Raw genomic sequence first — 15,055 nt, forward strand, 5'->3', positions numbered from 1 at the left:
TACAGAGAATGGAGCTGTGGTTTCCCCTCTGTTCTCTTTGCTCTTGGTCCCCACTAATCTCATATTGATGTTCATTAATAGCTATAATTAAGGAGTCTAATACCAGATTACATACCTGTCGTAAGTAAAGCTTGAGGACATTACTGATATCGTGCGCAAACAGATCCGACAGTTCCACCAAGTCTTTCCCGTTTTCAAACGCCTGGCACAGTTTCTCGACCCTGGATTTTGCTCCGTTAACTCGATAAATTCCCTAAAAATCATAGAAATTAATTGTAATATCTTGTCAAAATGTGTAGAACAAGAGTAGCCTTTAAGAGGCATTGTCTTTGTACCACGTCATACAAATGGCAAACGTGTGATACGCCAACTACATGTGCCCTATTAAAGTGGCTGCTGTAGGACACAAGACAATACCTTAGTTTCACTTTCGCAGGGTTTGGGTTGCATGAAGTTAATGCAACATGTTTTTGGTGTCTGTGAAGATTGATTGAAGGCCTATGTGATGGGTAGGGGGCAGATAGGCCAGTTATCATGTAATACAGGTCTGGAAGGAGATGGCTCCACATGTGGTGCTCCCAGGGAATATGGGATGAGTGAACTGGTAGGGGGCTCAAATAACGGGACCCCAACTCTCAATTTTTCCAACATAGTCACTGATGTGTACTGCTACCAATTCTCCTCTATGGGATAGCTGGGGATAACCAAGAGATGTATTCAGCTTCTCTTTAGCAGTCTGATACATGATGATATGCGAAGCCTCTGCTCCACTGAAAAATAGGGAAGCTTGGGGGCTCCGTTCTCATGACTGGACCGGGTCCTGGATGTTGGATCCAAACCATACAGAAAATTACTATCCCATGTCCATTGATGAAATGATAAGTCTTGTTCATGGTACAAGCCATTTAACAAATATTATATTCTGCATTGAACAGCACAGCATGTGTATAGAAATATTATGTACAATTAAAAAAAATGCTATTGCTATTTATGATGAGTTTTCCAGCCCTCCCAAAAAGTGAGAAAATTAAATTCAGGGTATAATTTAGAAGAGCCCTTACCTTTATAGATAGCGCCCGGCTCTCTATTTCGGAGGTACACTTCTTGATAATGAAAGGAATGCCATCAGGAGTGTTCTTCGCGGCCTGAGTAAATTCTACTCCAAAGAGATGAAGTCTTCCATGAAGCTTTTTGTGTCCACACTGAATGGCTAATGTTTCCAGGCACTTCTTATGGCAAGCAAGAGAACACTGCAATAAAGAAACACTTTAAATAGGCCGTTGTCCCTTTATGCAAAGGCTAATAATAACAATTGTGTAATCATTGACTTAAAGCTATGGGGAAAATAAATCCTGGGTGGGACGGGAAACGCAGTAGAGTCATACAAAGCATGCACAAGAGACGCAATGTCCCATAGCCGTGAAGTCTGGAGGCAAAACCTGAATTACTGGCCGGGCTTACCTCCTCACACTCAGCCCCATGAAACACCACTAGACTGTCACATTCCCGGCACTTGGAGGGAGCGCGGAGTTTTCGCAGTTTGTGCGTCTGGGCCGCTTTGGACATGATGGTGTTCCGAAAGGGTCCTGGGGAATTGGCCATCTCAGGAACAAGGTCATTCAAGCCTACAAAAGGGAGAGGAACAACTGGGTTAAGTACAAAGTTCACCAATATGATGCTGAACATCTTAAACGCCATCTGAAGCAATATTTAAAGGGGTGTTTTGGCAACTATACGTGAACCCCCTTATCCAGTGGACAAAAGGTTTAACATAATGATCAGTGGTTGGGAGCGCAGATATCCTAGAAGTTTCATATCCCCCCAAATAAGCGGTTCTGCTGTTCTATTCAGTACTATGAAAGTTTTTCATGGATACAATGAGAGGCAATGAGCAGGCGGACCTGCTGCTCCTTTCATATAGAGCACACAGTTCTTCTGCTTTCATGGAGAGGGGGAGCATTTTCCAGTACCGAGCTGAGAGTCTGACTGCCCACTGATTAAAAGAATGGGACCCCCCGCAATCCAGAGAACAGGTATCCGTTCTCACTAATTGATGGAGCTGCACGTGGAGCAGGTGTCCTGCCACTCCATACTATGAGATTGTTACTATGAGATAGCGCTTTGCTCTCTCTCACATACTTAATTCCGGTCTATGTAAGTGGAGATAGCCATAAGAGTTGCATGGGAATTTCCGACACTCCCATAGTGAATGGAGTATAGACGAATGCTTGACCTGCTGCTCTCACCAATAAGTGAGAACAGGTCTCTTCAGATATCTTGGGGTCTCATGATCACTAGTGGTCCCAGCAGTTGGACCCTCCCTGATCAGAAGGTTACCCTTTATGCCGTATGTAGGGGTAAATTTGTAGACCTGCAAAACCATTTAATATACCAAGATCAGTCTATGTCCCACTTTGAAGTACAATCTGACCCAAGAGCTGACAACAGTGCTCACCAACAAGTCCCCTTCCCATCAGCTTCACATACCATCATACCCATCATCATAACAATGATCATTACCATTATCTGACGGAGAAGGGGGTTCCCTCTCATCCAGATCATCAGCGGATGACATCGTTCCTGTGGATGGAGTCCTTGGAAGCCGTCTTTTAAAATCTCCTAAAATACAGAAGCCTTTAAATCAAAGATTCATCTTTATACCGATCACAGTTAGGGATTTGACATCCATCTATAGGACAGATGACAATTTCTTAAAATTGCCATGGGGTCCGAGTGTTCCCTGTGTAAATAGAGAAGTGTGAATTTATGATGCCTAATTCACTTTTATGGGACTGCTGGAGATAATATAGCACACCACTCAATCCCACAAAAATGTATGGAGTTGTGGTCATACATGTAACACTTCCACATCAATCTGATGACTGTAGAGGTTGCAGTAGTTCATACAGGCGCTCAATATCTGTAAAAGGGAAAACCAAGGGAAGAAAGTATAATCAATGCAATGTACCTGGACTAGCCGATGGAGAGTCCATGGAACGGGACTCACTACTGCCCCCTGCACTCTCAGAATCGCTGCACATGCCTCCGCTGCCATTGCCTGTAGACCACGACCTGAACGGAGGGCCTCTTATCCCTATAAAGAACCAGCAAAATGGTTACATACCGGGAGTCACCAGCAAATGCACCAAGGCTTGTCCAAGACATCTTACCATGAATATCAGTGCTGCTACTCGATCTCTTCTGCCCAATCTTCTGAGAGCGGCTATAGAAGGGACTGCCAATGTCATCAGGAGACTGAAGGGGATATTCGGCTGAACCTTGGGATAGGTTCCCATGTGATGCACGGGTACTGTTCTCTTCTCCTTTTGAAGAGAGTCTAAGAAGGGCCAAAAGAGTAAAGTTAGCATTTGTTTGTACCAAATGTAAAAAAAAAAAACAGGATGCCGTCTGTAACAATGTGCAGAAGAGGCAGATGCCAAGTGCTGGCACATAACACAATAAGGACTCATGTACTCACCGCTCAATCTGTGTGTGTGAAGCGTCACAAGACCCTACTTCAATGCCGCAGTCATCTTTGGGCAGGTTCTTCACAAACTCTGAGTACTGCTGGCCTGGCTCGTAACGCTTGGCGCTCTCACAGAGGGTCTGGCAGTTGACGGGCAGCGATACCACCTGGGCATGCTGCAGCTGGAATAAGTTCACCGTTGCCTGTTATAAAAAAAAATGATTGAATATATTAGAAATTCTCAAAAAGCATTTGCCATGATCTAGAAAACAAACACCTGAGCAATAAAATAAAAAAAATTCACGCCGATAAAGGGGCAAGTCTGCCAAATGTTTACATAATCTACATCTAGAGCACAATGTCTAGAGAAGAGGATGTGGGACTGGTTCTCATAAAATGGCCTTATGGTAAAACCTCCCAAAAGATGGTTTTTAAAATGCAGTGTTGCAATCTGCAGTCGGCATGGGCAGGAGCAGCAGCATGTTATACAGCGGGAGGGGCAGGAGCAGCAGCATGTTATATACAGCGGGAGGAGCAGAGCCGCAGCATGTTCTACAGCGGGAGGAGCAGGAGCAGCAGCATGTTCTACAGCGGGAGGAGCAGAGCCGCAGCATGTTCTACAGCGGGAGGAGCAGAGCCGCAGCATGTTCTACAGCGGGAGGAGCAGAGCCGCAGCATGTTCTACAGCGGGAGGAGCAGAGCCGCAGCATGTTCTACAGCGGGAGGAGCAGGAGCAGCAGCATGTTCTACAGCGGGAGGAGCAGAGCCGCAGCATGTTCTACAGCGGGAGGAGCAGAGCCGCAGCATGTTCTACAGCGGGAGGAGCAGAGCCGCAGCATGTTCTACAGCGAGAGGAGCAGAGCCGCAGCATGTTCTACAGCGGGAGGAGCAGAGCCGCAGCATGTTCTACAGCGGGAGGAGCAGAGCCGCAGCATGTTCTACAGCGGGAGGAGCTGAGCAGCAGCATGTTCTACAGCGGGAGGAGCTGAGCAGCAGCATGTTCTACAGCGGGAGGAGCAGAGCCGCAGCATGTTCTACAGCGGGAGGAGCAGAGCCGCAGCATGTTCTACAGCGGGAGGAGCAGAGCCGCAGCATGTTCTACAGCGGGAGGAGCAGAGCCGCAGCATGTTCTACAGCGGGAGGAGCAGAGCCGCAGCATGTTCTACAGCGGGAGGAGCAGAGCCGCAGCATGTTCTACAGCGGGAGGAGCTGAGCAGCAGCATGTTCTACAGCGGGAGGAGCTGAGCAGCAGCATGTTCTACAGCGGGAGGAGCTGAGCAGCAGCATGTTCTACAGCGGGAGGAGCTGAGCAGCAGCATGTTATACAGCGGGAGGAGCTGAGCGGATTGTACATAGTGTCCCATCTGCAGGGAGCATGTTATGGAGCAAGAGGAGCCGAATAGATTGTACCTAGTTACCTATCTGCAGGCAGCATATTATAGAGCAGGAAGAGCCTAGCAGATTGTACAAGGTGTCCCTGCAGGCAGAATGTTATGGAGCAAGAGAAGATGACCTATGTGCAGGCAGCATAGAGCCAAGCATATTGTACAGTGTTTTATCTACATGTACTATAAAGCAGGAGGAGCTGAGCTGAACATAGTGCCCTAACTGCACATGTTATGTTATAGAGCAAAATGTGCTAAACTGATAGGATAAACATTCTTGGGACCAATTGCTCTAAGGAAGGCAGTTCTTTTAATTAATCTATATGAAAAGGAAACTAAATGGACCAGTGGCATCCCACCCATGACAAAACATGGTGCTCCAAGAGAAATCTGTCACTTTTACTATCAAAGTGATGATGAATGAACAAGAAGTGTATGTTTTATTTTTTATTTAGTGAAATTAAAAAGGAAAGGAAACTCAATAACAATTTAATTGATGAGATTTAGAGATTCCTACGATTAAAGTAAATTAAGATAAAAAATTTTAACCCCTTTAAGTCCAAACCCTCCAAATCTACCCATCTAATCCTTTATAGTTATAATTATTAAAAATACCCAGTAACACCATTGCATATTGCAGGGCATTCTTCCCATTTGTATTAAAAGGGAGATGCACTATGTAGGCGCAACCTATCGTCTTCCCAAAAAGTCCTAAACCTTGAAGCACTTCCATTTTAAGGGAAAGGCACTCAAGGATTAAAAGATTGTCAACCTCGTAATAAAAGACTCATTCAGCGAAATAATTAACTTATTACAAGAGAGAACACTGGTTCAACAGTCACGGCTCCGGCACACACAGACTATATTTGTAGTACAAGTCCTTCACTATGGAAGGAGAGCCATGGACAATGTACCCAGATAGCACAAGTGAAGGGTTTTATACTGCTGGACGCCTCTCAAAAGGAAAGAGCTACTTTTGATTTCAACTTGAAGGATGATTTGGGGGGGAGGGGAGGTGGGGGGGGAATCATCTTTATACCAAAACATGTTTTCATCTTCCCACTGAAGGAGATTAAATAGGAGAGATGAGAATGGGCGTCTGTTCTCAAAGAAACCTAACGCAGATTATTAGAAGACCCAGTTTCGTCTTGGTATTAATAATGGGGAAGGAGAAGGTTCTGGCAAGAAGCCTCTTCAGGAGAAGCTTACAGCACCCGCCCAATCTAACTCCTTCCCTGCTGAAAGGCCTGGCAGCACTACAAAGCCGTACAAGTCAACGGAACTATCCCACTCGTAGAAAAGCAAATTGGGTCATAATATTTTGAGTTCATTTTGGTTTAGGGTAATCTGGAAATAACTCGCTGCGTTCATACTTACCCTATGAAACACTAATACCCACTAACAACTACTCAATATCTCCTGACACAACCACCATCATGGCAGAAGTTGCCAAGTTGCAAGCAATTTTTATTGCCATCGGATTGACGCATGGTAGACTAGTCCTACTCACATGCTCCTTAGGATGTCTTCTGATACGAGCATCCAGAACATTTAAATTTTTCCAAAGAAGAGTTTTTAAAATGATGCAGTATGTCAGCGGAGCGCCGGGGCTATTAATTTATTCATTGCCCCTCTCTTGCCCAGTCCCACCTTGTGCCAGACGTCACTGGATCTCTGCAATCTCAACGGGCAGGACCAGGAAGGACCAGGCAGAACTGGGAAAGTGAAGGGGAGACTGTTGGAGGTGCTCTGGTGAAATAAGCCAGAGTTCCCCAGACTAATTTGCATAATTTTCAAACGTCATTTTCAAAATCACGCCGTTCCAGATTACCGTATATTACAAGAAGCTCCCATCAGCAGACATACTAAGGAACAAGTAAGTAGGAATAGTCTATCAATTAAAGGAAAAAACTACCATCAGGATGAAGGATTGCAAAGCAAGCAGACATAAATATGCTGGTGTGTGCCCCCTCTGTCAGGTTCTGCTCTTCTTTTAGCTTCTTATGCCCTATTTTTTACTGAAAAAAACCTTGAAAAATCATGCAAAGGGGCTGAAGGCTCCATTAACATCTATTGAGCCCAGAGTCCCAAAGTCTTATTTGCATAATTTTTAAATCTGTTTTTCTTTGTTGTTGTAAAAACCAGGATTTTAGAAGCTAAAACAATAGTAGATCCTGCCAGACGGGGCACACACTAGTATGTCTGTGTGCTTGGTTTACAATGTCACTTTAGGGACATGTACCATCAGATTGAATAAGAATTACACACAAACAAGGTACACACAACAAGCTCTACAACACAACAAATTTAACCCTAGACGACCTTCCACTACTTGTATACTTTGATAGATGTTAAACTCCACCGATTCCATCACAGTTAGAATTCTTTTTCTTGCAGTCCGTCTTTTCCCATGCAATCAGCACTTTTTGTTTCGGCACCTGACACGTTAACTTAGGCTATAAGGTGGGTGGTCCTTGGCTAGAGAAGACACAATGGCACTGCCCGCTTAACATTAACAGCCAACTTTGTAAATCGGGTGCAAAAACTAATTGCTAAATGTTGGTTTGGAGATGGCTGGGGCTAGAGAAAAGATTCCAATTGCGCTGGAGTCAGTGAAAAGAACCATTTTAAAAGTTAGCGCTAGTGGAGACAGTGAAAGGTCCACTCTAAAGAGAGAAAGACAAAAAAACTTTGTGATTATGGGGAATGTGTAAATATAATTTGGCTACTATCCTGCATCATGACACTGGGCTCCTTGAAAAGGTCAACCATGATCTTGAGCTAAAATTTTCCTTATTCAAACCCTGGAAAATGTCTGTGCATATTTGTGTCAGAGAATCCCCAGTGCCTCTCCGGACACCTACAAACAATAGTTTCTTCCCTTGCTAATAAGTAAAGTCATGTTTGCAGACTATTTGTCTGCTGGGCTATGTCCACTGGCTTGTAAACATGTATTTCCTGATACATTAATGTAAGATTGCTCGGGGTGTACTGTACACTTTATAACTCTTGGAATTCATTGGAATGACTGTGGTACATGGATGTTTGTATAAGGCTGGTTTCCCACAAGCATATTATGTCTCACTGCAGAGGCTGCACATTTATTGCCAGGGAAGGGATTGTATCCCGCCCTATGAGATCAAGTAAGCTTTCCAAACTATTCTTTGGGACAGGCTTATTAGACCACACAGTACAGAAACGTATTCCATCCCAGACTAAATATATACTGCTCCTACAATGGACACATAACCAGTTTCTATTCTATTCAATTGTAGCAGGCTTCTGGTTGACTACTACAGCAGACATTCAGAGCAGAGGGGAGGGGCTTTGGGGCAGTTCAGTACAGAGATCTAAGAGCACAGGAGTGTAAGGACGTGCCACCAGCTCAACTGGAGAAGCTAACATCCTGTAATATGAACAGATGACATTAAAGAATTGATGTGAGGTCATTTAGTAGAGGTTGTCCGTTTTAATATAATAAAGGGAGGGTTTAGCAAATGGAGGAGGACATTCTGGATGACTCTTGTGGACGTTCGGTGCAGGAATCTTATACAGGATTCCTAAAAGGGGTTGTCTAGGGTTAAATTAAGGGGGGGGTTAAGAAGAAAAAAAGAAGAAGAAAAAAAAGAAGATTGTACTTCCCATTTCTGGTGCTCCTGTTGTCCCGCACATCTGCCGTCAGTTCCTTTGCTTATTTAAAGAGGCAGCGCACACCAGACACAGTTTTAGATGAAATGCTGTAGCCAGCGACCGGTACTTGTCAGGGAGACAGTGCAGGAAAATGGGAGCTCTAGCAAAGATGAGTATAAGCTCTTTCCTCTTTAACTCATCCCTCCCCCCGGATGGTTATAAGTTTTAGATTAAACCTGGACAATCCCTTTAAAAATGACCACTCCAATCATAAAATTTACCCCGCCGAGTTCCCATATTATCAATCCTAGGAGGTTGTGAGCCGCTAAGGAGGACATTGCACATACAGTAAGTCATCTAGTAAACACTTACAGCTTTTAGTGTGAGATCACATTGATACACCAGCTCACGGATCTGTGTTAAAATCTCACTCTTAACATTTTCCATATCTATTCTTTTCTCTTCCACCTCGGCCATACAAGTCTTGTAATTTTCTTTAGCTTCTTCAGCCTACGAAAGTAGAAGACGACAGGTAAGATTTACTCATTTACTCACATTGTGATGTAAAGCTGAGCAGCAGCCCATTAAATGTCTCCTCTATACTGCAGACATGGAGCCGGTGGCACCTATAGCATAAGTGAAGATTTTCGCATCCCCCTCCTCCCCCCAGATACCTTTAGTAAAGCTTCCTCCTCCAGGCGTCTCCTCTTTTCTACTTGTTTGTTTCCATCTTTCATAAGTCCTCCCGATATACTGAGCTGCTCCTCCTCCGCACGGATGGTACTAGATTTTGCTTTCTCGTGCTCATCATGCTTTTGAGCGTTTAATAATTTCGCTTTTCGAAGAGCAGTTTCTAACTCTTGCTGCATGAAACAAGATCATAAACCACAATGAGAAAAAACAAAAATAACTTTTTAGCTTTCGCGGTCCACAAGATGCAAGGGGATAACAATCTGATTAGGGAGGGTCCTACATTGCGAGAACAGGAATCACGTTATTGCCAAACTATGCTGCGGCAGGTCAAGTATGTGTCCTACCGCTCTATTAAAGGAAACCTACCACTTCCGATGGTGCTTATAAGCTACAAATGCCGTGCACCAGCTCAGATGTAAAGCATTTAAACGCTTTAGTAATCTTTATTTACGAAGTGCGTGTTTGCTCTTGAATAGGAAGTGCCGAGCGCGTACCACGGTGCAGTGAATCTACTTGGTATATAAAGATTACTAAATTGTTTAAACGCTTTACATCTGTTTGAAAACATAACGAAAATAAGTACCGGCACCAGCTCACCCTGAGCTGGGGCACGGCATTTGCAGCTTAGAAGCACCATCACAAGTGGTAGGTTTCCTTCAAATACCATGGGAACGTTGTAAATTGCTGATCACAGCGTTTGGCTATCTCCACCATTTCCATTCACCATCTATGAGAGTTATGGAAATACCGCAGCCAAGCGCTGTGCTCAGCATTTTCTTACTCTCCCATAGCACTGAATGAAGTGTCAGGGCACACGTTTAACCTGCTCATAATGTTGTTTAAAACACACAAAAAAAAATTATACAAATCAATGTGGACAGGAAAAACATAAATCACAGGAAAAACATAGGGTAATATTAGGAGGATTAAGAAATATAAATACATAGGTGCTTGGACAATTGCAGATTGTGTTACAGTACAGGCGGTCCCCTACTTAAGGACACCCGACTTACAGACAACCCATAGTTACAGACGGACCCCTCTGCCCACTGTGACCTCTGGTGAAGCTCTCTGGCTGCTTTACTATAGTCCCAGACTGCAATGATCAGCAGTAAGATGTCCGTAATGAAGCTTTATTGATAATTCTTGGTCCAATTACACCAAAAATTTTGAAACTCCAATTGTCACTGGGGCAAAAGAAAAAAAATTGTCTAGAACTTCCATTATAAAATATACAGTTTCGACTTACATACAAATTCAACTTAAGAACAAACCTCCAGACCCTATCGAGTATGTAACCCGGGGACTGCCTGTATATTCTTATAGAAAATCCCTTATTCTCGCGCGGTTACTGATTAGGAACTAATTGTAATGTATCCACAACGACGTAATACACAAGTGTTGTAAGAGTGGCAGATAGTGCTAGAAAATCCAAGAGAGGAGGAGCAGAAGCAAAATGTAATGAGAACTCCTGTGTACTGACCATTTTCTTCTGTTCTCGCTGCCAAAGTTCTTTCATTTCCTTCCTTTGTCTGTCGAGCTCAGATCTACGGGCCTGGAGAGGCTAGAATCAAAGCAGGAGGGTTATGCTACGGGTATGTATGATACAGTGTGTGCTGGACATATCTATGGTCACATAAGGAACACAAGACAAAATTTTACCGGGATTTATAGCGTGATATTTATCTTTAACATAAAACCCAGTTCATCTTCAAGCAGAAGGTCCAGGTTAAAGGGAAGGGGGTCGCTCTATGCGATATATGGAAGGGCCAGGTCCACCCAACCGCGCGTTGACCCCTGCTATAATACTCCAGGCACTTCCTAGTAGCTGTAAATCGCACATAATGTCATGTCACCTGGTCTGACGTGTTTCTTACCTGGATGAACTTGTTGCTCTGAAGTGCGCCGATGGTCTGAAGCCATAACTGGCTGCATTCAATGTCATTCTGAAAAGCCGTGGTGAAAATTGGCTGGAAAGGCATAAACTCCTGCAATGAAAACAAACAAGAACATTGTGAATATATTTATTCATGGCAGCGGCGAACTCTTAACTCAAGGACATAGAAGGAAAAACAGCACTTTAAAAGTGACAGTCAGAAAATATTCAAAAAAATGTAGACACTTGATTCAGCTTCACTCAATTGGCAGATGAGGGGAGGAAGCCACTTTTAGACACCTATAGCACAGCTGGACTCTCTTTACAAATAATTTTTGGGCCATGCCAAAATCCAATATGCCTAAACCCTCTACATCTGGGATCCTGTCTGTAGATATTAGGCATTAGATATCACACTAACGTGCCCGGCCGTGTTACTTTGACCACACGCGTTTCACCTTAGAGCATTCTCTATCTTTTACTGTATGTATGGCCAGACACCAGCGGGAGGTGTGAGCAGCTGTATGCTCGCCCCCAAGATGGTGTTAAAGAGGTCTTAGATGGATGCCCAGCCCTGTCACTATTCATTCAACGTGTAAAGGCCAAGTTCACATCTCCTTTAAGTCTTCAGTAATTTGCATCAGTTACTTTGAGCCAAAACCAGGAGTGATTGATCACACAGTCTTTCTAGTATACCTTCCCTCTGTAGAGTCTTGTACCTGCCCGAATTACAGCTGAATACGGGCAAAGCACGTAATACAGATTAGTATCACCTATTGGCATATAACCAAACATCAGGGTTTTGAGATCTTCACAAGGGCCAAAGAAGTGAATTGACGTGTACTGGTCACTTCATTCATGCGGAGAGAGGCAAAGGACCATCGTTATCAGAAGCCGGACACATGTTCCTCATTGATCAGACACTTCTCTCCTACTATCATTATGGCATGCACATAAAGCCTTCTAAGGAGGGATCATTTAAATGGAAGCCCTACTAAGATTGTATATTATATTGAGCAGTACAAAGTGGTGCACGTAGACCAACCTGTGGGCAGACAATAGACTTTGCAGTTTCCGCCATCTTTGCAAGATTTCTAGCAGCTTCGGCTTCTGCAATAAATAAAAAAAAAAAATTTAAAAAGGGAGAAACATGCTGTGATTCAAGATTCCCCCCAGAAAAACAAAAAAGAGAAACAAAAGTAATGAAGAATAGTCAGTGAATCGGGCGGTAATTTAGAAATCACATTACTGACAGTCTGAAGCACAAGCCTGGCAACAGATCTAATTCCAAAGCTCATTAGGCACCAAGAGAAGGCACTCACCCACATTAAGCCTCTTCTCTACCCAGGCCAATATATCCTTGGCGTATTTTGACCACGCTTTAGCGTACGATAAGGCTGATTCAACCCCGCTGTCAATGCGGAGGAGCATGCTGTCCACTTCTTCAGCCCGGAGGTGACCTGAAAACAACATACGATGTGAAGATGAACTATTCCTATAAGAAGCCCCGCGCTGGCTCGCAGGGAGCGCTCACGTTACTCTGATCTTGGATAGTTCTTTAAAGCCGCTTGACACTAAATAGGATTGACAGGGATTTTAGAAAGAAAGGGTCAGAGTCACAAGCAACTACGATGAGCCCGTCACCTGCCATATGACCATTTTAGACTCGAATGGCAACACATCAAAAATGTGTCTTCACACTAAAGTGGTCTATTCTGATAGAACACCAACATAAAAAGGAAACTGAAAACTTTAAAAGCAAAAAAGAAAAAAAACAAACAAAAAAAACGAACACAGTAGGTTTGTACTTTATTCAGTTCAGGCTGAGAAATATGTCTGACATATGGACAGAATTTGTCGGCTGAGTGCAACAAATGAGGTCTTCTGCAAGAACTCCCAAAAGCTTAGATAGATTTATGTACGCTTCAAACGTTCCAATTAGAAATAACCTGGTGTGGTCCGGGAGGTCAGCAGTACTTGACACTTATAGGTAAAGGGGATTTGGGGGATGGGGAGACAATAAGGATTTTGAGATTAGGCCAATTTACATAGAATGCACTCCAGCAATTCATCAGTCACTAAAGGACTCATAAAAGAATAACAGTCTGCCCATTACATCTAGGCCATAGAAACAATATAACAAAAAAAAAAGCCTGTCATTACATAGAGTAATACAACACAGGCAGTTAAGTACAAGATAGGGTCCGGAGGTTTGTTCTTAAGTTGAATTTGTATGTAAGTCAAAACTGTATATTTTATAAATGTAGATCCAGACAAAAAAAATTTTGGCCCCTGTGACAATTGGCGTTTCAACATTTTTTGCTGTAATGGGACCAAGGATTATCAATAAAGCTTCATTGCAGACACCTTACAGCTGATTATTGCAATCTGGGACTATAGTAAAGCATTCAGAGAGCTTCACCAGAGGTCAGAGGGGTCTGTCTGTAACTATGGGTTGTCTGTAAGTCGGGTGTCCTTAAGTAGGGGACCGTCTGTACAATACAATACAAGAAATCACATTAAATAGGATATTTACCTTGAAGATCGTCCCTCTCGTGAATGGACCCAGCAGAATCCTCCATGGAAACATTTTCAAATGACTAAAAAAAAAAAGTTCAAATAAAATTTTTTTTAATAAAAACATTGGAGGTCCAAATGTGCACCATACTGTGGAAACATACAATGCAGTCTTATGAAAGAGCACAGATCTTTGCTCCAGGCACCAGGCAATTACCAAATTGGCGCAATCAAATAATACACAGGACACATAGTACATGACCACTTGTATTCATGAGTCACTGTGCTTGTCAGAGCAAACCCTGTTGTGTGCAGTGGGTCTAAGGCTACAAGATACTGCAGCAGTTTATGTTTTTGGCCTCTGCGAGCCACTGTACAGGCACTATTACCATACTCTGAATACCTGCTACATGCACAGGATTCCTTTTTAAGAGCTGGAATTTTCTTCACATTCTCTGGTTTTTCCAAAATGTGTGTAATGGCCATTTACCAATCATGGGATCCCAAGTATCACTCCATCAAGAGGTTTTACCTACACAGCTGTTTGTGTAGTATGGAGCAAATATTGATGTCTTGGTTACATGAGCAATTGGGTAATATTTTATTTATTAAAGGGAACCGGTCACCAGCGACTCCCCTTCCACCCCCAAACCTCATGCCTTAGCTTTTATATGTCTTTATACATTGTACCCTGGTGGTTTTATCCATGGTATTAGAGCGATTGATACTGTTACTAAAGATCCAGTCATGGAGGCGGGGAGATGCATTATACAGTCAAGCTAGCCTGCCTTCTCACTGACACTGCTAACCCCGCCTCCCTCAGGAATGAGGGAGAGGGAAATGATGGATTTGAGAGAGACACTGGCTGTGTGTGACTCGCTGAAGAGAAATCAAGTCCCTCATTCCCCTTCCCTCAGGAATTCTTTTCAGCAAGTCATGCAGAGCCAAGTAAATTATGTAACTGCAAATTATATATATATTAAAAAAAAAAAATATGTCACAAAATTTGTAGGAAATCTATAGTCATATAGCTTTTGATGGTAATGTGCACTTTTACATTGCAAGTTTGAAAAAATGTTACTTTTGCTTTAAATAAATGACCCCTGGGAAATTTAATGATAAGCAGTGAACGGGTGATTTCACACCGAGAGCCAGGAACAGGAAGTTTAGAAACTATTTACCGTTTATAGCAAGTGAATGCATTAAAAACGTAATGAAACTCCAATACTTAGAAACATATTAGTGAAACTTGCTAATAATAGTAAACTTCCTTAATAGTTTACTTCTTATCAGCGTTATCACTGCCTGAGGTTACAGGTCTAATGCCGCCAGTTCCTGTGTCCCTATAATACTTCCTGTTCCCCCATTTGGACCTTGGGGAGCCTCATCTTAAGGACACTGTGTGCATCCGCGTTATCATCCACATCAGTGTTTACAAAAGGAGCAGAACATTGATGTTGACAGTGAAACTCAACCGGCAAACACTGA

At 43.1% G+C, this 15,055-nt stretch overlaps 1 protein-coding gene across 3 annotated transcripts in view; it reads right to left on the reverse strand.

Annotated features, from left to right (window-relative positions):
* ARHGAP29 (Rho GTPase activating protein 29) overlaps positions 1-15,055 on the reverse strand; it is an 87,871-nt gene that overhangs the window by 12,714 nt on the left and 60,102 nt on the right. For all 3 annotated transcript variants that reach the window (XM_072128881.1, XM_072128882.1, XM_072128883.1), the window contains 14 exons: positions 13,587-13,650; positions 12,373-12,510; positions 12,096-12,160; positions 11,052-11,162; positions 10,658-10,738; positions 9,156-9,344; positions 8,854-8,991; positions 3,479-3,669; positions 3,171-3,337; positions 2,969-3,094; positions 2,521-2,619; positions 1,462-1,625; positions 1,062-1,250; positions 116-253 (listed from right to left, as the gene is read on the reverse strand). In XM_072128881.1, the coding sequence (XP_071984982.1) occupies positions 116-253; positions 1,062-1,250; positions 1,462-1,625; positions 2,521-2,619; positions 2,969-3,094; positions 3,171-3,337; positions 3,479-3,669; positions 8,854-8,991; positions 9,156-9,344; positions 10,658-10,738; positions 11,052-11,162; positions 12,096-12,160; positions 12,373-12,510; positions 13,587-13,650 (1,860 nt within the window). The remainder of the gene's footprint in view (positions 1-115; positions 254-1,061; positions 1,251-1,461; positions 1,626-2,520; positions 2,620-2,968; positions 3,095-3,170; positions 3,338-3,478; positions 3,670-8,853; positions 8,992-9,155; positions 9,345-10,657; positions 10,739-11,051; positions 11,163-12,095; positions 12,161-12,372; positions 12,511-13,586; positions 13,651-15,055) is intronic.

The sequence above is a fragment of the Engystomops pustulosus genome, chromosome 10 (genome assembly GCF_040894005.1).
Source record: "Engystomops pustulosus chromosome 10, aEngPut4.maternal, whole genome shotgun sequence".
NCBI lineage: Eukaryota > Metazoa > Chordata > Amphibia > Anura > Leptodactylidae > Engystomops > Engystomops pustulosus.